General features: G+C 39.5%; 1 protein-coding gene across 2 annotated transcripts in view; it reads right to left on the reverse strand.

Moving 5' to 3' along the window:
• The window catches only part of skap2 (src kinase associated phosphoprotein 2), a 266,642-nt gene that overhangs the window by 234,914 nt on the left and 4,616 nt on the right, over nucleotides 1-27,112 (reverse strand). For both annotated transcript variants that reach the window (XM_048520144.2, XM_048520136.2), the window contains exons 2-3: nucleotides 20,789-20,894; nucleotides 19,771-19,796 (exon numbers count right to left, since the gene is read on the reverse strand). In XM_048520144.2, the coding sequence (XP_048376101.1) occupies nucleotides 19,771-19,796; nucleotides 20,789-20,894 (132 nt within the window). The remainder of the gene's footprint in view (nucleotides 1-19,770; nucleotides 19,797-20,788; nucleotides 20,895-27,112) is intronic.

Genomic DNA, 27,112 nt, shown 5'->3' on the forward strand with positions numbered 1-27,112 from the left:
GACCACAGAATTATCAGGCCCACTTTGCCAAGCTGGCCAGCAGATTATGTCAAACCTCAGATCCAAAATCAAACCCCCACACCCACCTCACCCCAAAACTAATAGTCAACATAGTTTACATTAAAAAGGGAATTTTGGAAATATTCACGATCAAAGAAAACTCCTGCAAACATTTTGCAAAAATGTGAAATTCGCAGAGCCTATCAAAATTGACACTAATGGAGTTTTCAGACAAGGAGGTAATTTCTACCACTTGGGGGCTAGGTGAAATATTAAATATATTTTTGTCAGAGAGAAAATTAAAAGGACATGTTATGGCAGCACATTGCCTGCACTGCTGCCTCACAGTCCCAAGGGCCTGGATTCAATTCCATGCTCTTTGGATGGTCGGTATAGACTTCATGGGCCAAATGACCTCTTTCTACACTGTAAGGTTTCGATGATTGTATGTGATCCACTTGCATAAAACCTTTACAGGTATGCAGGTTAATTTAAATTGAATGCAAAAACAGAAGACACAAGTACAATCTTACAGAAAATCATTTTCCCTATTTAATGGTGAAAGTGGAAAAGGATCTAATTAAAAGCAGTTAATGCTACATTGCCATTACAGAATATATAAGCCTGAATCTAAAGTTAGGGGCTTGCCAGAGATGGAAGGAAGTCTAACACACTTGATTCCAGAGTCAGTTTAGGAAAGATACAAAGTTAAAAATGGTGCTTCATACTAAGACAAAACTGGGATGTACATTTACATAAATACAGCTTTCCATTGCTATTTATTTCTGGGTTATTTTGGAAATATCATGAAAAAGTATCACCTTCCTTGATGTGTTTTTTCCCCAAATATTCTCCATCTCAGGAGATTAAATGAAGTTGGTACAGTTTAGGGAAAAGCAAATACACATTTGTAAGTAAAACATCAAAAATTACTGCAACACCAGGACCCAACAGCAGCAAATGTTATGTTTGAAACAAGTTCAAAACTTAACAAAAGCTTAGTTATATGCATTACATGATTTCAGACAGATTTAGAGCAGAGGAAAAGATTCTCAGCCCATTGCTTCTATGCCAGTCAAAAACAACCACATACCTATTCTAATCCCATTTTCCAGCACTTGGTCCACAGGCTTGTATGCCTTGGCATTGCAAATGAATGTCTAAATACTTCTTAAATGTTTTAAGAATTTCTGCCTTTGATTAACAGAGACTGAGTTCCAGGCTCCAACTACCTTCTGGGTGGAACGTTCTTCTCATTTCTCCTCCAAATCTTCTGCATCTTGGTTTAAACCTATGTCCACTGTTCATTGATCCTTCCATCAAGGGGAAAGCCTCTTCCTGTTTATCCTATCTAAACCCCTCAATTGTAAACATTTCAGTCATGGTGCTCTAAATCATCTCTGTTCTATGGCAAACAACCTGACTGTTCAACTTGCCTTCAATAGCTGACACTCCCCAGCATCCCATTGGCATAAACAGTATTTTACAAGTATACTGAAGTTTTAACTCACCCACAAGGGGATGACCACTTCCATTCTGCATGGATGCAAGGAGGACAAGGTTATAACAGTGATGTGATTGCATGGCTATCAATAACTTGTGGGCAAGGGACAGTGCTGCCACCAAGCCGCCTTACTATGCTAGCCTAGGGATTTAGTAAACATCTGGTGGAGGATGATCCATGAATAACTCCGTCAAATAAGCTCTCATCTTCGATAGTAAGATGCAGTTTATTATATCTGAGTAACTGTACATGGATTATATTAACTCTTGGGTATAGTATCTGTTACTAGGCAAGACATGCACCACCATTAGAAAACCATGCCAGATTCCAAGTGACAACCGCCCAAACTGCCTCCCATTGCCAGGCAGATGTTGTCTACATGGGCTTTAGCAAAGCCTTTGACAAGGTCCCTTATGACAGGCCAACACAAAAGGATAAATCACAGAGAATTGCGGTGAGCTGGTAAGATGAATACAGAACTGGCTTTGTCATAGAAGACAAGAGTAGCAGTGGAAGGGTGTTTTTCTGATTGGAGATGTGTGACCAATGATACTCTGCAGGGATCAGTGCTGGGGCCCCTCTTGTTTGTAATATATATATAGATTTCGAGAAGAGAGGTGGCCTGATTAGTAAGTTTGCAGACAACACAAAGATTGGGGAGCTGTGGATAGTGAGGAAGATCACTAGAGGATACAACGGGATCTAGACTGACAGTAGACTCAGGCAGAGAAATGGGAGATGATGTTTAATCCGGGCAAATGCAAGGTGATGTATTTTGGAAAGTCTAATGTAGGTGGGAAGTACACAGTGAATGGTAGAACCCTTTGTAGCATCGATACACAGAGGGTCGAGGTTTAAGGTTCCACAGTTCCCTGAAAGTGGCAACGTACTTAATAAGGTGGTCGAGAAGTCATCTCGCATGCTTATCTTCCTTGGTTGGGGCACAGAGTATTAAAAATTGCAAGTTATGTTGTGATCATAAGGAACTTTAGTTAGGCCACATTTGGAATATATTTGGTACATTCCTGGTTGTCACACTACAAGGAGGATGTGGAGGCTTTGGAGAGGATATAGAAACAGTTTACCAAGATGTTGCCTGGTTTGGAGGGAATCAGCTATGAGGAGTAATTGGAAAAACTTAGATCATTTTCATTTGAATGTTGAAGAATGAGGGGTGACCTGATTGAAGTTTACAAAATTATGGCAGGCACGAATAGAATCAATAGTCACATTCTTTTTCCTCCAGGGTAGGAATATCAATTACTAGGGGGTGTAGGTTTAAGGCAAAAGGGGCTAAGTTTAAAGGAGACATGAAACGCAAGTTTTTCTTTCCCCCCACACAGAGCGTGGTAAGTGCCTAGAATGCATTGCTAGAGGTGGTGGTAGAGATGGATACAATAGCAACATTTAAGAGGCGCCTTGACAGATATAGTGATAGGCAGGGACAGGGGTATAAACCAAGTAGAGGCAAAAGACTTTTTAGTTTAGAAAGGCATCATGTGTTGGAACAGTCTTGGTGGGCACAAGGGTCTGTTCCTGTGTTGTAATGTTCTTTACATTCTTTGCCCAAAATGCCCAACTCTCCACATTGTGGCTGCCTTACGGGTCAGAGTGGGCAGACAAACACCTTAGTTCAGATTAACCCTTTCATTTCCATTACTTTATACATCTACCCCCATTGGTTCTTCTTAACAACCAACTATAGAGAGGTATAACGAACAATACAATATTTATCACCACTCCTTCTCCCTTCATGTCTCATACGTCAAAGCAGTTTGAAGGCTTCACAATTCTTCCATAACACACTTGCTTGAAATTTAGAAGAACAGTAGGTTGTTGGCTTGAGGACTGCTGGTGTGATGTTGATCATTAGCTCGAGTAGTCTATGAACCAATGCCATTCATTTCTCACTGTGTTTGCCCCAGTAAAGCATTAATGGACAATGGCTGTACAATGATGCAAAAATTCTTAAGGTCCTACCTTAAAACAGCCTCTGCTGTATGGGCAATTTACGACTGTTGTAGGTCTGCCCCCCTCCCCCACCACCCCCACCCCCCACCGGGCAACCATATATTTTTGTAGAAGTCCCTTATCCACACCTGTCCTTGGTTCAACTATTGCACAGCTAGTGAATAGCCTGGCGATATTGATAAGTTTTGTGCTTTGTTGAAAAGGACTTTTATAATCCTTTGGACTTAATGGCAGAATTAACTGTTTTGGTAAGGTGGCGTATTCAGTTTTATCCCAATCAATAATTCTGCTAATGATAAGCCATATTGGAGTGTATGGGCCAGTAATTTAATGAGCTGTAAAAGATATCTTAATTTTTCCAAAAGAGATTTGACTATCTTTAAACCATACCTAACTTCCCCATTTGATGGGAAACCTCTGCATCCAAACTGATCTGAGATAGCTTTTACTAAAGTTAGATCTCCGTCGAACTTTAAATGATCTGAACAAATATTTTTGACAACAATTTTTTCTCATGAATTCTAATCGCTAGACATCGTATTCATAGGTGTCAAGGAACTTTAGAGATCATTAACAAAATTGACATTTCTCCCTGAAGTTGAATTGTTTTGTTAAATCTTGCCCATTCAAGACTTCTATTTGCTCTTAAATTAGAATAATTGTTGAAAGATTTTATCATATCTCAAAACTCTCTCCATCTTTTTTTTTGTTATTTAGAACATCGGCTGCAGGACCCACTAAATTTAGCAGTGCCATTAACTTGTTCTGTTTCTGATTTGATGTACAATTTTGCAACAATTCTGTACCTCATGCATTATTTTCTCCAGGAATTCTTATGTTCTTTTAAGACTATCGCTGATGTTAAATCCACTAGGAATTAGAATGCTTTTGTCTATGTCTCATTGACATGGTAATTAGGCTTATTATTATCTATTTTCCACCTATATACTTTCAGTAATGTTTTAAATCTGCTGTTCTACTAGTTTGTCTTCTATTTAGACATACAGTTTAAATTTAAAATCACTGTAGAACTTGCTCTTGTCTTTGAGGCTTTTTATTTACCAGTCTGGGGCTACCACTGATTGCTATCAAATACTTCCAACAAAGTTTTAAATTACATTTATTAGTTGTTCTGTAATGCTTTATTGTTTCCAAGTCTGGAATACTTTTCTTGTCAAATACTTATATTTTTTAAATTGTTTAAATTCTTAAAATTGATCAAAGATCTCCGAATAAAGCATTTTAAACTATTTTAAAAACTTCTCAAAAGTTATCATTTTCTTCCTGAAGTTCCCAGCTGCAGAAACCAAAATGAAGGATTCCTGCCTTTTCGCTTGTTCTGTGCACATTTCCTGCTATTTTGAACAGAACAGAAGGTTTTTCCCTTTCTCCCTCTTGTCGAAACAATTTGTGCTTTGCCCATCCAAATAGTGTATTCACACCGAAAACAACAAATGTTGGAGATCACAGCAGGTCAGGCAGCATCCATGGGCAGACAGCAAGCTAACGAGTCTAGTTGACTCTTCTTTCCACAATTAAAATATTCTGATTTTCTAATAAAATGTTTTGTTGCCTCTGAAATGCTTTATTGTTGGTTTTCGTCTGCAGTGGACTTACAATGTTTAAATTTGTTTTCCTATATTCTCAAATTCAATATGAAATATGGCCTCATTTTAAACTTGTGCAGAACCATATGCTTGTTTTCTCATTGCAGTGATACTTGTTTTACTGGTATAAACTTCAGTTTTATTACTTCCAGCCTATCAGCCTGGGTTCTGCACCATTCAAATAAGTTTTCCACCCTTTTCCCTCAAGGGTCTAATTTACTGCTGGAGCTCTGATATCCAATTGTATCTGAACTGGTCCAGATCTGCTACCTTATTGCCAAAGTGTGACCACCTTTGGCTTTTATTGTACTGTACTTTTCTCTCCCATCTGCCAAGTTTTAGTACCTTTTTGCCTTGTAGTGCAGCTGTTACAGTTTCCGTGAGGCTATGCTAGATATTTTCTAAACAACCTGTTCAGAAATGTTATTATATACCTCTGGGACAGGTGGGGTTTGAGGTTTCCTGGCTTGAGGTTAGGGACACTACCACTATACCACAACACCCCATGAGGCTGTGCAAATACTGTCCGCTTAAATGCTTTCAGCTACTAACTAATCACCTACGCCTTTCTTAAAGGTGTTCCAACTTAAAGTAGAAAACAGTCTACAATAGACTAAAACTAGACTCTCAAACATAAAATTATCAAAGACTTCTTGCTCAATAGCTGGTACGAGTTTGAATCTTGCTTCCCAAAATGATAATTGATGCTTGATCATTTATTATTTTAAACCTGTTTTTTGTTAGTCTGAAGCATTTAGGGATACAAGGGAAATATGGGCAACAGGTTAGGTCACAGCTCTACTGCCATCTTCTTAAACTATTTTAAAAACTTCTCAAAAATTATCATTCTTGAAGGGCTGAACAAATGACAAGGGTTAACATTGACTTTTTTCATATAATAGATAAGATGGCAGGCAGGATGATGATCAATTGAGAGATGAAATCCATGCACTTTATTTAAATAATTGTCAAAGGGAGGGAATCTATCACCCACTACTTTCCTCAGCTGATGAATCTGTACTCCTCCATGTTAAACACAATTTAAAAGAAGAACTGAGGGCAGCAATACTAAAGATTGGTACTCTGGGTGAGGAACTTCGATGTCCATTACCAACTGTGGTCCGGTATCACTACTAGCCTAGAGGGCTAGACTGAGCTTGTGGCAGCTGGTGAAAAAAGCCAAAAGCGAAAAATGTACTTCACTTTGCCCTCAACAAACTGTTACACGAGTTATTCGTGATGGCATTGACAAGGATGACCATACAGTCCTTGTAGACTCAAACACCCACTTTCACAAAAAAAACCAATTGCGTTGTGTGATACTATCACTATGCTAAATGAGACAGACTTTGGATAGATCTAGCAACTTAAAAGTGGGCATTCACGAGGCATTGCGAGTCATCAGCAGCAGCAGAATTGTAGTCAACCACAATCTGTAATCTTGTTGCCTGATGTCCCTCATGCTTCGATTAGTATCAAGTCTGATTCAATGAGAAATGTAGCAGAGCAGACGTGGAGTACCAGCAGCTATATCTTAAAAAAAAAGTGCCACCTTAATAAAACTATGACTTAGGACAACATGAATGTTAAGCAGGAGAAATAACATGATACAGAGTTAAACAAACCCATAGCCAGAGCAGTTCCAAGTTCTGCATATTCATTCATAGACGGCAGTCAAAAAGTAAAGAACTAATGCCAGATGATTCCACTCACATTTCCATTCTGAGTGATAATACAGCCCAATGACTGAGCACAAAAAACAAGTATTAAGCATCAGCAATAATCTTCTACTGGAAGTGCCACACTGACAATCCAACACAGCCTCCTGGAATCCCCAGCTTCACAGATGCCAAACATAGATTGGGAAAATATATTTCCACTAGTTGGGAATCTCAAACTAGGAGAAAACAGTCTACAATAAACAAAAACCAGACTCTCAAATATAAAATTAGTAAAGACTTCTTACTCTATAGCTGGGACAAGTTTGAAACTTCCTTCTCCAAATGATAATTGATGCTAGATCATTTATTAATTTAAACCTGAGATTGCTAGATTTTTGTGAGTCTGAAGTATATAGGGATACAAGGCAAATACGGGCAACAGGTTAGATCACAGGTCAGTTGCCATCTTCTTAAAATGGCAGAAGAGGCTTGAAGGGCTAAACAGCCTACTCCTTTCCCTGTGTTCAATTGCAATCGACTCCATAAGAGACAGAACAGCTAAGTTGGATGCAGTGAAAATATGGGGCCTGATAACACCTCAGTTGTAATGCTGAAGCCAGTGATCTTGTACTAGCCACACCTCCAGTCCTCCTGTTCCAGCCAGCTAAAAGACAGTCATCTACCTGACCAGATGGAAAACTGCTGAGCTATGTTTGTCTAAAAATAAAAACAAGGGAAAAATCTCATCTTGAACACTACTGAAAAGAGAAACACTATGTCAAAGGTTTTCATCCTGCACCCAACAAGGCAAAGTACAAAAATGCCCCCAAAAATTCAAACAAACAACTACTTATACCACAGAAAAGGGTGCTGATTGGTTGGCACGTCAACATTGTTTGGGTCAGACACTGCCATGGGGAAAACAACAAGGAACTACAGGCTCCACAAGCTCTCTGATAATTCAAAAAGGGTATAAGATTTGAACATATTCCTATTGAATGCAAAGATCATGGTGATGAGCTTCAAGCAAGCATAAATGAGGTGCTTCACATGCATGTTTGAATATCTTAGTGACTGTTAGTGCAGTTATTAATACACTCAGCACATTCTGCCTATCACACAACTTAACAGTGGCATATATGATTTTTAGTTTTCACAAGCATCCAGATAAATAGGACATAGACCCCCTAGAAGCAGCCCACTTGATTGGTACCACATCCAGAAACATCCAATCCCTCCAGCTCTGATGCTCAACAGCAGCTGTGTGTACTATCTACAAGATGCACTGCTGAAATTTGTCAAAGGTCCCAAGGCAGCACCTTCCAAACCCACGACCACGTCCACCTAGAAGGACAAGGACAGCAGATATATGGGAGCGCCATCACCTTTAAGTTTCCATCCGAGTCACTCACCGTCCAGACTTAGAAGTATATTGTCCTTCCTCCACTATTCTCTGGGTCAAAATCCTGGAATTCCCTCCTAAATGGCATTGTGGGTCTACTAACAGTACACGGACTGCTGCAGCTCTGGAAGGCAGCTCACCACCACCTTGTCCAGGGCACTATGGATGGATAATATATGCTGGCCAGCTAGTCATGTCCACGCCCATGAGTGAATAAAGAAAAAGAATGGGCGGGTTGAATCAAACAGCATGCTCCTTTAGACATTCATGACAGGCAGAGTACATTGAAAGAATGGGCTTGTTGAGCACAAAACCTGAAACGAACAGCTTTAAGATATGATTCCACAATTGGACAGCACTTTATGTCTCCCATCTGCAAGGCACAAGTCAGAATTATGACAAAATACTCTTGACTTTCCTGGATGGGTGTCTCTTCAACAACACCCAAAACTTACCATCCAGGATAAAAGAAGGCCACATGACTGACACTCCAACCATCATCACAAACGTTCACTCGAGCTACCATCCGTCAACAAAGGTAACACTATGCATCATCCATAACATGCACTGCAAAAATTTGCTGAGGCTCCTTTGATAGTACCTTCTAATTCCAGAGGGCTACTACCTAGAACAGCACTTGCCACCAGATTTCCCATGGCAAGTAGAGATGGGCTATAATAGAAAGCCTTTGACTGATGCTCAGATCTTAAAGTTAGAGGACAGGGACTATTGCCAGAATTCCTTTCCACTGTCTGGTTCTCAGTAATGCCAGATCACATTTCTGTTTAAATAATCCCGTCCCATCAAATAAAACGAAAATTCAAAAGATGTGCAATGCTTTAACTATTTTAAAAAAAAATGAATTATGAATGGCTTGTGGACATATTCTAGATTAATCTGACACTCAACCAAAATAATTATCGTTACAAAAGGAAGATTCTTACATGGCAAGTGAAAGAATAGCTGATGCAATGATTATTCTCACTGGTGGAACTACATGTTCATCGATGAGATTCTCGATGAGTAATGAAATCAAGAATTCTTTTTCTTTAATGCTATGTGGGATAATGCTACAAAAGGAGCGAATGAGACAACCGAGACCCTTCTCCAACCTACTTAAATGTAGGTACTCTTCTTTCTTATTGGCAAGATTCAGGACTAAAGATTGCTTGAGGTTATGATTTACAACCTGCCTGCTGAAGGCGGGCATCACATAAAGAAGGCTGGCAATGCTTCTGCAAGTGGTGGGGAAGCCCTGAGATTACACCCTCTCAAAAAAAGGAAACAGGTAGCAATTAAAGTTACTGCCAGAAATCCAGGCCTCAAAGACTTGGCAGCAGTGCCTGAAGTAGTTTCAACAGTTTACATCATTGTCATCATCAGCAAATGCGTCCTCATATCACCACCTCGTACACCCTTAAAATCACCATCCTCTCATGCTATTCAATGTACCACTTCTCATCAATCACCCAGTAGCACTCGAAACTCTTGATGAAACTTCAAATACTCCACCTCACTCAATCGCACCAATGCCATGTTCATATCATTGGACATTCAACTATGACAGGCACATAACGAAGCATTACACAACCAATGTTGTCTCTTTTCACTCCAGCAGAAAAAGATCATCCATAAACAGGAGGAAGAGTCAGGCGTGGGGTCAGAGTGCTGTCTCAACCCCAACCACTGAATTCAGTAGAGCAGTTGGTGCACCAAATCAAAGGACATCGCAATAGAATAAGCAGTGTCACACGTTGTCAAGATCGAGAGGTATTATGTTGCTGCCTTAAGATCCTTCTCACCTGCCTCTTTATCCTTTCCCTGAGATATGGTACGAAGTAAAAGTGTAGAAGGTGTAATCGAAAACCTCCTCACTTTGTTTTCTATGCCGATCCCTTAGCCGAATCTTTTCCTTTTGCTTTAAAGCTTTCAGATACCCAAGAACTCCCACCTAAACAAACACTACATACTCACACAGAAAAAGAGCAGCCACATAGCAGTGATGAGAAAGAACTGTCCATTGATCTTACATCTGCGGCTACCAGTGCATCTATAGTGTCAACAGATGCACTTCAGAGGCTAGTATAGAGTTGGGATTTGTGATGAGTCACCAGCAGCACGTGGGCTGCAGATAGTCCAGATGGAAAGTGGAATTGTGCAGAGGTTGGAGCCCCTTCCAGCCACTGAGGTGGGATTTAAGCTATGGAGGTTAGAGGTTGAGGGAAAATTTGATATGAAATGCCAAAGATTATGACAGGTTTAGGTAATGTGGATGAGAAAAGCTATTTCCATTGATGATGGTAAAAGGTCTAGAGATATACACTTCAGGCAAGTAATGCAGTGAGGGAATAGGGGAGACTTCTCAGATTGCTGAGGTGTGTTAGTAGCAGTGACCTAATGCCAAACATGTTATCTCTTAGGATAACAGCATTCATGCTCTTCCCACTACTACCTGACTGTGTTGCATCAGAACCAGCCAACCCAGATTGATGACACTATAGCAAGGTCCATCTTCCATATTTAGTCTTCAGGTCCCTCGAAGTATGCTGTATTGTCATATTGGAGATTATAGAAGATGTGGCGAACCAGCATAAATTTTGAGAAGTGCTCTGACATGTATTGTGGCACACCCTGCTTCACAGGGTGGTTAAGGCGGTGAAACCATCATTTCAGTAAGGCATGCTCAATGATATTACAAGCAGTTTTGTCATTACAGGCTTGGCCTGCCCACACACAGATGGCAAAAGGGGCTATCACCTACATGTACGCGTGTGTTAGTTTTTACCCCCGAGCAGACAGATTGTGCTTCTGCTAGGAGCTTTGAATTATTGGACATAAGGTCAACTGCTGCATTGTGGTTCATGCTTTAATGGTGGTCATTAAGTAATGAAGGTCCAGGCAGCATCACACTAACTACAGATTTATGGACTGGAAGCCATTGGAGTTCCTGTAACTCACTAATTGATATTGTAGGCCTACAGAGTCACTTGGATGCAGAGACAATGGTTTGTACCTTTTCAGCCTGTTCCAGTGAAGACAATTATCCTGATTTGTGATAAATGGTTTCTGTGCGCACCTGGGATGCTCAACACGGGGAAATGTTGTCAATATCTGCCAATTGAGTCGATATGGAAGCCAAGATTAACAAATTGAGGGAAAGCATCACTTTTGTGGCTGCGGTGGTTAGAACCTCACACCAGAGCAAAGGCTAAGTTAGTTTGAAAGAAATGGCACAAGTCACTGATCATATCTTTACTGAGTCACATCAGGCACTACCAAATCACACAGCCGCATTCTTTAGGAACAGCTTCAATTTACATTTTTGATTGCATCGACAAAAAGATCAATATGAAGAATGTGAAAACTGGGAACCTTTCAAATATCAGCTACCAATTGCAATGCACATGGAATAAGCTGGATACTTATAAATGAACTTTTTAAGAGGTGTGTTGCACTCTCAGAAAACTGCTCTCTGCAGTACCAGTGTTACATTTGCAATTTCTGCAGTGTTGTTTCTTTCTAACATTGGTATCTGCAACGTAACCCATATGCCTGTTTAAGTCTTTTAGATCCATGCATCCTTGCCTACTATGATTTGCCTGTACTTCTAATAAACAAAGTTTTACACTGTACATTGATACATGTGATAATAAAAATCAATTTGATCATTTGTGATATTACTTAATTAGCATTGAACTGAATTATGCCAATTAAAAATTGTAATTTATGAGTAACCATGGAAACATCATCCCATAAATCTCAATATCATTCATATCTAGGGTCTAGGAATGAATATTGCATCGCACCATATAATTATCGACTAGATTTAACAGATGTCAACAATTATTTTCATAATCGAAAATAGTTCTGGAAAATATGAAACTGTCAATGTCAGTAAATGAGAAGCACTCATAACCACTCATCTTCATTTACAAAATAGGTATGTTTTTGAATTAGCTTCAACCTAGGCAGTGGAATTATGACTTCCTAAAAATGTTATACAACAATATTACAAAATATAAAATTTGATGATACAAACCCTAGATACAGAACACAATTTTGTATTTCTTTAATTGGAAAATTAGGTGGAACTGGAAACTCCTCACAGGCAGGTGTTGGATTTTATTCTATATCAACAAATTGTATTTTGAAGCAATATCAATTTAGAAATTACCTATCAGAATGCAACATACAGCAAAAATGACACGATTCACGATATTTTTAAAACTCTGAGCAAGGCATACTTTTTAAACAGGCATCTTTATTAGCCCCTTAAAAGAAAGATATAATATCCTCAGTCATAAAAATAAATTTTACCAACAGTTGATCTCAGACTGGACATTTAGTTACTTTAGCAGTTTTATATGAGTGCAGTAAAAGATGTCACCACTTTGAACCACGTGGAGCTGTAAACATTTAGCTCACAACTGGAGCCAAAAATCTGTCACAGAAGCCTGAGCCAAGATTGTAGTTGCTACGCGCCCAGCCAACAAACTATTCGTCAATCCAGTTTTATGTTGTAACATTTATCCTCCAACAATACTTACATTCTGTGCTTATAATAATGGCTTGACCTTAGTCATAAATTGCTTAAGCCAGCCAGGTGACAATTTTTCACTAGCCTACTTACATTCAGCTAATTTAATGGGTCTACTTTTGTTCATTATTCAACCCCAAAAGTATAACTATTCAATTAAAATTTACACAATTTAAGTGTGCTAAAAGAATCTTCTCTTTAGAACTGCCAGCCAGTGAAGGTGTTGACACTTTCTGCGAACTCTCTTGTATAACTTAAATACTTTTGTTCACAATCTTCTCACCCACATCTTCGGTTGCATTGTCATTGTGATGTTTTAACTTGGGCACCTTAGGTTGTACAAAACATTTCAGTACTTAGTACTATGTCATCCCCGAGATAGCAATAAATCAATGCAATGAAAATAAATTTTTATGAAATGCAATAAAACTCCTCAAAATAATGCAGTAAACAACAAAGGATAATGCTAGCCAAAAGTTACGCCAAGACAAATTTAGTAACCAAATACATACTGCATTTAACTTACCAATACTGTATATCTAATTGCACCTAACCATATAAACTAAAACCAGTCTTTTAAAGTTGCCTCGACACAAATTCGAACTCCACCCATGGCTGAATATATTCAGTTTGACCAAATGCAATAACTGCAATCACCAAAGTCTCAGTTCTCACTTCATCAATCTGATTGGTTAGACTATCAAACTGCTGCATTGTCATTACCTTTTTAGCCTATCAAGAAACACAGATATAAGTTATTAAGGATCAATTCCAGGTCTACAGCTGGTAGATAACAGACGTCTTCCTGTAGTTTCACACAAGCTTTTGCTGACCTCAAGCTGTGACCCTCATACCAGTGACCACAGGCTATAAAGGTCATCACCTCCTCAAGTGGTATCTTGGGAGAAATGTCAATTCTGCTGTTACCAGGATCAACAAAATCCATTGCAAGATTTAGATACCAGTACTATTCCATCTACAGATTTATGATGCATAGGAAAAAGGATAAAATAGGGACAATATAACCTACTACATCATCATCATTAAAATAAACAGTTCCTAGCATCAGCAAAATTTGCATATAAAGGTACAACTTTTTAAAAACGTGTATTGTAAGAAGGCAAATCTACACTGAGCACTGTAGATAATTAGAAAAAAGTTCTCACTGGAAAGGTGTCATTTAAAGATGTTAACAAGAACAAGTTGCATCACATTGCTTTTCTCTCCCTCTTAAATTCACAAAAGACACATTAATAAAAGTTAAGAGGTTAATTAAAAAACAATATGATTCATCTGATAATATAAAGCATTTAATATAGTCAACTATTCAATAAAACACCAACTCCCAAAACACTTCAGCTACAAATCACAATGCATTACAATTCAGGAAAATCTCTGATTGCACAACCTCCATATGCATTTTAATATTCACAAACACTTTTGTGAAACAGAAATACATTACTAAAATTAAAAAGGTACTAGAAATAACCAATTACAACAGCCATTGGTTGACACAACTAACGTAATGTCTGAGAATGTAAATAAGATTAAGGTTTGACCAGCAGAGGGAGCAACTACACCCCCTTCCTCTCCCTAAACCAACAAAAATTTCAGATTGTTGAGAATTACTGCCCTTTTCAGTATTCATTAACACTTTTCATTAGATGAGGCACTTTACTACGACTAGAAAAGCACTGAGCATTTTAAAAATACAATATCACGCATAAAGTGCATTAAGATTGGAGATTACAGAAACAAGCACAGATACTAATACTAAAGAACAGCATGTCAAAGTGTTTCATGAACAACTGAGGTCAAAAAATATTTTCCACGAAGGCCAGCAGGAAAAGATTCAATTCTGCAGAAATGGGAGATAGATAAAATTACAGATAATGGAATGTCCCCTTCAGGAATGTGATAAATCACTATTTTACAGCATGTGTTGAGTTCTCAAAGCAATTCTCAAAGAAATATCCATTAGTACCATACTATCACTCCTCCCCATGCCCACTGAAATTCCTTTTTCAATTATTTTACGATTTTCTTTTAAAAATCATTCTATTGTCACCATAGTCGTGGATGGAGAATTCCATGTCGTAACAACGTTTTGCTTACAGAAGAAACCATACTCTAACTCTCCCTTTATTTTATCAACACAATCATCACCCACAGGTTTCTCCATATTTTTCTCACATTGCTTCATACTTTGAGAATTTAAGGCACATCTTCAGTTCTCTGCTCTAACGGTAAGATCCTCAATTGCTCTAGTACCAATTCATAACTAAAGTCTGGTATTACTCTATTGAATCTCTTTTATACACTTTAAGTAGCCATGCCTTTAATCAACAGTGCGTTAAATTGCAACTTATTTGCAGTTTAATCAATAATTTGTCTCAGTCTATCATTAAGATTGGCTGTTTACCTCTGTACTGAGTTTTACTATCTTTAAGATTTAGGAGCTCATGCTTCTTTTTAAAAAAAAGGTGTCCCCTCATTCTTAAAGTTGTTTGTACCAAAGTTTATATTAGCTGTGAAGGGGAACAGTCAAGTGTTTCTATGGTGGAAAAGAGTGTCCAGGAAGGTGTGTTGCCTCCCTAATGCTACAGTCCTTGATTCCTCGGAGTGGCTGCAGGACATTTGGAGGGGGAAGGTGAACTGCCGGTAGTCATGCTAATATGTTGGTGCTAACGACATAGGTTTAAATGAAAGGATGAGGTCCTAAAAAAACAGAATATAGAAAACTAGGAAGAAAGTTCAAATGTAGCACCTCAAAGGTACATCAGGATTACAACTCGTGCAATGAGCTAATCACAGTAGAAACAGCAGGATATATTGGATGAACACGTGGCTGAAAAAGATGGTGTCGAGGGGATGGTTTCAGATTTGTGGGGGGTTGGGACTGGTTCAGGTGGGAGGTGGGACCTGTACAATCTGGACAAGCTACACCTGGACAGGACTAGGGCTGATATCCTTGCGGGGGGCAGGGGAATACTTGGTAAAGTGGCTGGGGAGGGTTTCAACTAGTGTGGCAGGGGATGGGAACCAGGAGCACAGGGTAATAGATGCAGAAATTGAGGGAGAAGTAAAAACCAAGGCAAGCAATACTAGAAACAAAAACAGGAAGGGAAACACTGCTGAAAAGAGCAAAGGAGGTGGTCCGAAATGCACGTGTTTCGAAGAGTGAAGTGTAATAGTCAAGGTAGATGAACTTAGAACTTCAGTTAGCACTTGGAACTATGACATTATTGTGACTACATAGATTTGACTGAAAGAGGGACAGGACCAGCAGCTGAATGTCCCAGGATTTATGAGTTTCAGGTGTGATAGAAAGGGAGATAAAAGGAGTGGGGGAGTTACTTTACTGGGAAAGGAGTATCTCACAGTCATACTAAGGGAAGATTCATCAGAGGACTTGCGCAGCAAGGCAGTATGGGTAGAACTCACGAACAGTGTGGTCACGATGCCAGGGGTATACTACATGCCTTCCAACAGCCAACGGGAGATCGAGGAGAGAAAGCATAATCAGATTTTGTAAAGACGTAAAAACAGCAGGGTTGTCATGGTGGGTGATTTTAACTTCCCCTATATTGATTGGGACTTACTACATGCCAGAGGCTTGGATGAGGCAGAATTTGTAAGGACCATTCAGGAGGGATTCTTCACACAATATGTAAACAGTCCAACCAGGGAAGGGGTTATACTGGACCTAGTTTTGGGAAATGAGCCCGGCAGCTGCATGAAGTTTCAGTGGGAGAGCATTTGGGGAGTAGTGACCCTAATACCATGAGTTTTAAGATACTCACTGTCAGGGTTAACACCACTCCTCGGGTGAAGGTGCTAAATTGAGGGAAGGTGAACTACAACAATATTAGGCAGGAACTGGAGACTTTTAATTAGAGGCAGCTGTTTGAGGGTAAATCTACATCAAACACATGGGAGTATTTCAAATGACAGTTGATAACAGTTCAGAAGAGGCGCAATCCTTTAAGAACCAAGGATACATATGATAAGTCACATGAACCTTGGATGTTCTGACCTTGGTCAGAAAGAAACAGGAGGTGAAGGAGTATGGGAACTGATGAGGCCCTTCAAGTATATAAGGAACGTAGGAAAGAACTTAAACAAGGAAATTAGAACGGCTAAAGGGGGTCGTGAAAAGTCATCAGCAAACAGAATTAAAGGAGAATCCCAACACATTTTATACATATATAAAAAGCAAGAAGGTAGCCAGGGTAAAGGTTGACCCACTAGAGGATGAAGGAGGGAATCTATGCGTGGAGCCAGAAGAGGTATGAGAGGTCTGAAACGAATACTGTGCGTCTGTATTGACTGAAAGAAGGAACTGGTGTAGGATGATCTCAGTGAAGGGAGTGCTGAGTTTCTAAGCCAAGTTGCTATTAAAAAGGAAGAGGTGTTGTGCATCTTAAAAAGTATTAAGGTAGATAAGCCCCCAGGTCCTGACAGGATCTAACCCAGAATATTGAGGGAAGCTACAGAACAAATTGCTAGAGCATCGACAGATATCTCTGTATCCTCTGTAGCCACAGGTGAGATCCCAGAGGACTGGAGAATAGCCAATGTTGTCCCATTGTTTATTATGGGTGGCAGGGATAATATTGGATACAACAGGCCTGAGTCTCACGCTGGTGGAAGGGAACTTATTGGAAAATATTCTCAGGGCTAAGATCGATATGTATTTAGATGCAAATTGACCTATTAGCGATAGACAGCATGGTTTTGTGCAGGGTGGTTGTGCTTCACTGACTTGAACAAGTTTGTGGAGGTGACAATGATGGTTGATGACTGATCAGGAAAAACAGTTGATATTGTCTACATGAACTTCAGTAAAGACTCTGACAAGGTCCCTCATGGTAGATTTGTACAAAAGGTGAAGTCACATGGTATCAAGGATACCATGGCAAGATGGATACAGAACTGGCTTAGTCACAAGAAGCAGAGGGTAGCAACGGAAGAACGCTTTTCAGAATAGAGGGCTGTGACTGGTGGTGTTCCACAGAGGTCAGTACTGGGATCTCTGCTGTTCATGATCTACATAAAGGATTTGGATGAAAACGTAGCTGGTCTAATTAGTTATTTTGCAAATGATACAAAGATTGGTGGAGTTACAGATAATGAGGACGGTCAGAGAATACAGCAGGATATAGATCAGTTGGAGGCATGGGCAGAAAAATGGCAGATGGCATTTAATCTGGACAAATGGGCAGCACAGTGGCTCAGTGGTTAGCACTGCAGCCTCACAGTGCCAGGGACCTGGGTTCGATTCCAGCCTCGGGTAACTGTCTGTGCAGAGTTTGCATGTTCTCCCCGTGTCTGCGTGGGTTTCCTCCAAGTGCTCTGGTTTCCTCCCACAGTCCAAAGATGTTCAGGCTAAGTGTATTGGCCATGCTAAATTGCCCATAGTGTTCAGGGTCTGTGGGTCATAAGGGGATGGGTCTGGGTGGAATGCTGCAAGGGGTGGTGTGGGCTTGTTGGGCCAAAGGGCCTGTTTCCATACTGTAGGGAATCTAATCTAAAAAAAAAAAGAGGTAAAGCATTTTGGAAAATCAAATACAGATAGAAATTATACTGTGAATGGCAGAACCCTTCAGAGTATTGATATGCAGAGGAATCTGGGTGTGCAGGTCCAGAGATCACTGAAGGTGGTAGTTCAGGTGGGTAAGGCATTAAAAAGGCCCAGCGCATGCTTCGCTTCATCGGAAGGGGCATTGAATATAAGGATAGAGAAGTTATGCTATAGCTTTATAGAACTTTAGTCAGGCCACAATTGGAATACTACCAGAAGGATGTGGATGCTTTGGAGAGGGTACAGAGAAGGTTCACCAGGATGTTGCCTAGTATGGGGGATTTTAGCTATGACGGAAGGTTGGACAGATGATGTTTGTTTTCACTGGAATGCAGGAGGTTGAGGGGCAACCTAATAGAAGGTCATAAGATTGCCTGGCTAGCTCAAATCGGTAGAGCAAGAGACTCTTCACTTCAAAATCGTGGGCTCTTGCCCCACAAAGGGTGCCTTCGTTTAAGGTGGCACAGTAGCTCAGGGATTAGCACTGCTGCCTTACAGCCCTGGGCCTGGGTTCGATTTCACCCTCAGGCGACTGTCTGGATGGGTTTCCACTGGGTGCTCTGGTTTCCTCCCACAGTCTAAAGATTGTAAATTGCCCATAGTGTTCAGGGCCATGTCGGCTAGGTGGGTTAGCCATGGGAAATGCAGGGATAGCTCAGGGGAATGGTTCTGGGGGTGATGATCTTTGGAGGGTTGGTAAGGACCCATTGGGTCTAAAGGCCTGTTTCCACACTGTAGGGGTTCCATGATTGTGAGCAGCATGGATAGAGCGGAAAGTATGAGGCTTTCTCCCAGGGTGGAGGGATCAATTACTAGGGGGACACAGGTTCAAATGTGCAAAGTTTGGTGGGGGAGGGGAGCGGTGGAGTGGAGTGGAGTTTAAAGGAGATATGTAAGGAAAATTCACACAAAGGGCATTTAGTGCCTGGAACATGCTGTCAGAGGTGGTGGTAGTGGGAGCAGACACAAAAGCTGCATTCAAGAAGCACCTCGACGAATTTATGAATAGGAAGGGAACAGAGGGATACGGACCGTGTATGTGAAGACAGTTTTAGTATGGAAGGGCAAAGTATGGCAGCACAGGCTTGAAGGGCCAAAGGGCCTGTTCCCATGTTGTACTGTCCTTTCTTCCTAAGACTCTTCGCTTTCTCCTTCTAAAGACGTATAATTTAGTAAGTACACAATTTTTATCCACGTATTGTTTTTCCTTAGAGTTCGTAAATGAGCAGTTGGAGTAAATTACAGGGCAGATTGTTTGTAATCTGCATATGAAGGTTTAAATGGCATATTTTCATTCTTGCTTTATATCGTTTAATGTGTTGAATCACTGCACCTCTAACTGCTAAAATGCCAAATTTGAAATTGTAATATGTAGAACACAAAAATCAACTGAGAAGCCAGTGCTTCTTCAATGAGTAGGACAAGATGGGGAAAAAATTCTTTACCCTAACTACTCATTGATTCCAAACTTAAAACCTATTTTAAAAAGATATCAAGAATGTACCTTTTGCCTGGAACTCCTGAGGATAGCTAGAAAACAAAATAGTAAATACATTAGCTTGAGTCAAACACTTTTCTACATTTGTAACAAATGCTTAGCATTCTTTTATAATTTAAGGCTAGAGTACTTATCTTACACACTGGAGTCATACCTAACATAAAATAAAATAGTTACATTCTATGCTGTCATACACAGTCATTGCCTGACATGTGCGGAGTGAATGTTATTTGCTGTTCATCAATCTAAACCTGAAAGCTAGCATGAAATGCTTCAGTGTCTGAGGAGACATGAATGGTACTGAAAACTGTTCAATCATTAACGAACATCCTTGGTGCTAACCTCCTCATGATGGGAAAGTCATCAGTATAGCAGTAAAAGAATCTTGGGCCTATGAAATTAACCTGAGGAACTCCTACACAGTGATGTCCTGGATCAGAGATGATTGGGCTCCAATAACCACAACGATTTACCAGCTAACGAACAGTTTCTCTACCCTCTTCCTTCCCACAACCTTTTAGCAAGAAGATGAATTGAGGACTATATCAGACCTTAAGTTACAGAGTGTGTATATTACAATTCTCCTGCTGCTGATGGTCGAAATGTCTCAGATGCCAAGCTTTGAGCTGTTAGATCTGTTCTGAATCAATCTTATGCTAATCATTTCATCTTTATATTTACTTGGGACAATTATTCTCAGAATTCTTGAGCACAATACATTTAACATCTTCAGAATGTATAACAATCTGAAACCAGCAAACAAATATCTGACACCAAAATAGTTAAGATAACAAAATGTGAGGCTGGATGAACACAGCAGGCCCCAGCAGCATCTCAGGAGCACAAAAGCTGACGTTTCGGGCCTAGACCCTTCATCAGAGAGGATGAAGAAGGGTCTAGGCCCAAAACGTCAGCTTTTGTGCTCCTGAGATGCTGCTGGGGCCTGCTGTGTTCATCCAGCCTCACATTTTGTTATCTTGGATTCTCCAGCATCTGCAGTTCCCATTATCACCAAAATATTTACCTTGTTTTAATAACCTTAAGTTTTCTCAATAGTGCATCTTTCTTTTCTTTTGTCCTCTTAGTCAGGTTTTCTTCTTTTAATATTTCAAGTATAAATATTTCAGTGTCTGCAAATGAAGAATATTTAAAATTTCAAATTTATCTCAATTTCATTAACTAACAATAAAACTTAATGAGAAAAGGTCGTGCTTTCAACTAGCTGCTGATATATAACTCACTCATTTGGATTTGAAAATTGAGTATTCAAAAGATACAGAACAATGTAGGAAATTCTTCAAAGCAAGCATATTTCAAGTTAGAACCATTTAGCAAATTATAAAGGCAATTTAGTTAGGAACTAAAGCAATGACATGCACAAACATTTGAGGCCACCCGAAGGTCATCTGTAGATTGACTGAATCAAGATAGGCATTTTGAGAGCTGGAATCCAAATGGAATTTAAAATTAAGAGAAAAACAAAAGTTATAAAATCAATGAATTCACATCATACTGTATGCAAAACAATTATATGCATCATTACTATTGTTATTTTAGCATAATGACGCTAAAAGTTTCATTATAACAGTTGTTTGCATTATTAGGGTGTTCAGGAAATCTATTATAACACTACAATATCCATGTTATAATTCAACTGCAAGTGATAGCAAATATTCCTTGAATCATGGCAGACAGATTTTACCCTTCCAGTGTTCAGAAGTTCAGTCCTGATCAGTTGTGTTGCCTTTGTGAAAATAGTCATGTGTGACACACCACCACGCAACTATGTGAAGGTAATGATCTGGCAATTAAACTTGACTGTACTACAGCAAAACAATTTTTACTTTAGATTTACACTACTACATTTACAAACCTGGCATAATAATCCTACTCTCAAACAGACAACAGATTCAGTCACAGAAAGCACCATTATGTTTTAAAGTTAGATTTAGCATGTACGAAAATCCCATCTCTATCACTCACAATGCCCATAATGTAGTAATGCAAGATTTGCACTTGTGAATGAAAAGCATCAGAACATAATAATGTAAAGATGATGCTAAGAGAGGACACCTTCCTTGCAGCTCTACAATCCAGGTCCTAGTTCCAAGTATCTGACATCACTATGACCTAACTCGTCATTCATATGTAATATAGTTAGAATAAAAAAAAGGTACAATTCCCTCTTTTCTATATTCCTCCCACAAGATCTTTTTACCATGAACATTTAACATTTTACTCTATTGCACCACTCTTTCCTTAACCCACAAGTCTCCAACAGCATTCTCAGTTTTCTTAGAAGAACTGTAGAATGTTTGTGCTCCTTTGTCATTTTATTGGTGGGAAAACAAATTGAAATAGAATGACTACTCATTGCAGGTTGAGCTCCAAGACTCAAGTATATAAAGCCTCTTTAAAATGACGACAAGGAAGTGAAATTCTCTCTCTGATTAACTCTCTGATCCCCATGGGGACAGATGCAAGACATGGGAAGAAAAACAAAGGGCACCCTAAAGATTATTTTGTAGGCAAAGAAATGAAGCCTTCTTCATTGCTTCCAAGACAGGAATTTCTTAATCTATGGGTAACGGCATCACTTTAATACCTGCTGTGATGGGTGGCTGATTGGTGGACAAAGGTACACCATGTGAAGGAAAGATATTACTGTCATGGACAACAGAATGCACTGCCAAAGCAGACCAAAAGACAAAATGTGTGCTGCTCTGATTTGTGTGCTATTTAAAACGACAATCTCGTTCCAGAGGCAATTTCTATCATTAATAAAGGACCAAAAATTCCTGTTCTCTGTGTCTATTCAGTATTTCTTTTTGAAAGACTAGGTCATGGCACAGTAATTGTACCAGAGGGGTTTTTCAGCTTGTCATTCACTGTGATCTTGAGAGTTCTGAACATTTCTATGAAAAAGAGGCCTTTTCCTTCATTAAAATCTCTCAATTGTTTCACTTGGATGAGATTATCAATTACCTGAATGCAAGACTTTTGTAAATTTTGTCTAAGCTTCTCATTTTCAGACTGCAAAGCTTGACTGCACAGACTGCTAGCTTTCAGGTTGGTCGCTTAGGTAGGCAAATTGTGCCAAATTTTGCCATCTCTGAACTGTTCAACCTTGTTCCCACGTTAAAATTTAAACTTGACAAAGGCAATTTGTCACCCGACAATCTGAAAAATCTGATTTTGAAAGGTTTGGCTAAAACACCAGTCGTGTGCTTCCATGGCTTTTGATAAGTTTCTCTTGTAGTTTCTAGCTGCTATCTGTACAGATCAACAATTTATGCATGTTAAGACCTTAGGAACAGATACATGGAAACACCACTAGCTGCAAGTTCTCTTTCAAGCAATTCACCATTCTGACTTGGAATTATATCATCTTCCCTTCACTGTCACTGGGTCAAATACCTGGAATTTACTCTCTATGCATACTGCAGATAAGCCCACAGCATATGGATTGCGGTAGGTCAAGGAGGCAGCTCACCATCCTTCTAGACACAGGCCATAAGTGCTAAACAGCTAGTGACATCCACATCACACAAATGAAGACAAAAAAATCTGAAATAGATCATTCATCTCACCAAGTCTGCTTCACCATTCATGAGATCATGGCTGACCTAATAATCCTCTACTCCATTTGCTGCCGTTTTCCCATAACACTCAATTCCCTGATTGATTAAAAAAACCTGTCAATGTCAACCCGATTGTATTTAATGACCTGGTCTCAACAGCCCTCAATAGTAAAGAAGTCCATAGATTCACCACCCTCAGAGGAAATCATTCATCTGTATTAAACATACAACCCCTCATTCTCAGATTATGTCCCCTTGTCCTAGAATTTCCCAAAAAAAAATGACCTTTCTGTATCTAGCCTGCCAGGTCCACCAAAAACCTTGTATGTTTCAAGAAGGTTGCCTCTGACTTTTCAATATTCCAAACAGTGTGGGCCCAATTTACTCAAACTCTCCCCATAAGACAGTCCTTCCATTCTCAGTACTAGCCTATCGCCGGACTGCCTCCAATGCCCCAGTATATTCTTATGAGGGACTCAAAACTGTTCACAGTATTTCAGCTGTGGTCTGACTCGTATACTATAGACTCAGCAGAATCTCTTTGCTTTCATACATCATTCCCTTGGAAATAAATGCCAACATTCCATTTGTGTTCCCTATTAACCAGTGAACTTGGACGTGAATTTTTTGATATTCATGGAGGAGGACTCCCAAATTCATTAGGCCCTATTTAAATTATATTCAACTCCTCTATTATCCCTCCTAAAAAGTGTATGAGCTCATATTTCTCATAGTATATTCCATCTACCAACCTTTTGCCCATCACTTAACCTGTCAATATCCCTCTGCAGACTATTTATGTCACCTGCACCATAAGCCTCCACATCTATTTTTGTGTTATCTGCAATCTTGGCTGTGGTACCTTCACCTTCTTCAACCAAGTCATGAATACATTATTGCCAACAATTGCGGTCCCAGCACAGATCCTATGGCACATCACTAGTTATGGGTTGCCATCCTGAAAATGCCCCTTTATTTCAACTCTCCATCTTCTACCAGTTAGCCAATCCTCTATCCATTTAGTATACTACCTCCACTATGGGGCCTTATCTTATTAAATAGTCTGTGTAGTACAGAATCAAACACCATCTGAGTATCTAAAATATGGTATATCTCCTGCTTCTGCTTTATCTATCTTGCTTATTAACTCCTCAAAAGAATTCTAATAAATTTGTCAGGCAATATTTGCCCTTCACGAAGCAATGCTGACACTGCTTGATCGTGTTATGTATTTCTAAATTCTCTGCAAATACATTCTTTAATACTTTACTCACTGTAGAAAATTGTCATCTTCATGCTGTTAACTGCATACAATGCAGTGGACCTTCTGCACTTTCTTCAGCTTTTGTGCAGATTTTTCCTTCTGCAGTTCAGTTCTACAACACCTCATAATCCATCAAGAGTCACCAGTGAGCTTCATTTCTAGCATTTTCCTTGTGTCTCGGTCTGGATCATTAGGCTAACCTTGTTGTTTAATATCACTGGGCTTTTACCACCTATTCACTGGTTCCATAAAACAGAAAATAGGAGCAGTAGGCCATTTTTTCTTTGGATCTACTCCACTATTCAAAATGACCATGGCTAATCATCTAATACTGTGCCCTGTATCTGCTTTCCCCACATACTCGTTAATCCCTTTAGCCCCAAGAACTCTCTCAAACTCCTCGAAAACATCTGATGTTTTGATCTCAACTGCTTTCTGCTACAGAAAATTCCAGAGGCTCACCACTCTGGATGAAGAAATTTTTCCTCACCTCGGTTGTAAATGGCTTATCCCGTATTCTGAGACTGTGACCTTAGTTCTGCACTCCTTGGCCATCACAAACATCCTTCCTGCGTTTACCCTGTCTTATCCAGTTAGAATTGCATAGGTTTCTGCAAGAACTCCCCTCATTCTTTTAAACTTCAGTGAATATAGTCCTAATTGATCCAGCCTCTTTTCATACATCATTCCTACCCTCCCAGCAATCAGCCTGATAAACCTTTGTTGTGCTCCTTCCATAGCCAGAACATCTTTTATCAAATAATGAAACCAATGCCGTATAAATACTCCAGGTAAGGTCTGTTCCTGTGCATTCTTAGCAGGACATCCCTGCTCCTTGAGTTGAATCCTCTCCCTATAAAAGCCAACATACCAGCAGCCTTCTTCACCACCTGCTGCACTGGTATACTTCCTTTCAGAGATTAGTGTAAGAGTACCTTTCCTTTTCCCAGTCTATTCAAATAATAATTTGCCTACCTGTTGTTGCTACCAAAAAGTGCATAACCTCACATTTATCCAATAATCACTGGCTGCCACTTGAAAAAAGACTCAACTTGCCAACCAGTTTTCCATTCAAGTCAGCACACCAATCCCATGCATGTTAAATCTTACACGCAGTTTGTGGGACCTTCTGAAAATCCATGCAAACCAAATCCACTGGTTCCATCTTATATCTGCTCATTATATCCTTCAAAAAATCCAGTAAATGTGTCAAGCCTGAATTCTCTTTCAGAAATCCATGGTCACTCAATCCAATCTTGGAAACAGTGACAAGATTCCTGTAGTTAATATTTTTATAATATAATGGACTCTAGAAATGTCTCTCTAGATGTAAGGCTAACCGATTTATAATTCCTTGTTTTCTCTCTACCTCATTTTTCCTGAAATAGGGATGTCACATTAGCTACATTCCAATCCATAGGAACTGTTCCTGTGTCTGAAGAAATTTATAATATGACTAATATTTCTAGGCCTGATTCCTTAAGTACACTAGGATGTAGATTATCAGGTCCTGGGGATTTAACAGGCTTTAATTCCATCAATGTCCCTCACACCACTTCTCCGCTACTAATACTTCAGTTCCTCCCTCTCGCTAGATCTTGTGTTTACCAACATGATTGGCGCATTATTTCTGTCCTCTTTTGTTGAGATAGAATGAAAATATGTATTTTGTTGCACTGTAATCTCTGCTTCTTATTATAACTTCCCTTATCGCTGATTGTGGTGCCCTACAATTGTCTTCACTAATTTTTTTCCCTTTATATACCTGCAGAAGCTTTTTCAATCTGTTTGTATGCTCCTCCCACAAGCTTACTTGCAGACTGAAGGGTCTCGTGGGTTTGGTCAGCGCTGTCAACATGTAATGATGTGACTACACTCTTGTGAATGAACAACATATTTTACTGAACATAACTATACACAGGATGCCAAGAGAAGACATTTTATTTGCACCCCTACTAACCTACTTTCAGTTCCACATGATCTTGTGTCACTTTGACTCTCTTCGCACAAGCTCAGTAGCCATACTCAAAAGGCACAATTCCTTTTTGCTCTACCCAAGGTTCAATATTTGAAATCTTTGGACATACAGTGCACACCCACCCCCACCAACTTAGAACCACCCTGTCATGCATTATAAATGAAATTGCTTTCATCTGGATAAATAAACAAACCAGGAGGATGATGCCGCTCATCTATGTCACACATGAAGTACACATTAGAAACAGCTCCAGTCATTCATTGCTAACAAGATTACTGCACAGTGGTCTTGAGAATAATCATAAAAAGCAGAGCGAGGGAATAACATTATTATTGTCCATAATTTCTGAGCACAAAGTGAAATAGACCAGCCATATCAATATTGTTGATACACAGGCAAGTCAGAAACTGAGATTTCTACTTGAGTAACCTCCTGAATCCTAAAAACCTGTCCACCATTAACAAGACATTTCTCCACTTGCCTCGTGCAGCTCCCAACAACTCTCAAGTCCTTTGACATTATCCA

Source organism: Stegostoma tigrinum, chromosome 2, assembly GCF_030684315.1.
Source record: "Stegostoma tigrinum isolate sSteTig4 chromosome 2, sSteTig4.hap1, whole genome shotgun sequence".
In the NCBI taxonomy this organism is placed as follows: domain Eukaryota; kingdom Metazoa; phylum Chordata; class Chondrichthyes; order Orectolobiformes; family Stegostomatidae; genus Stegostoma; species Stegostoma tigrinum.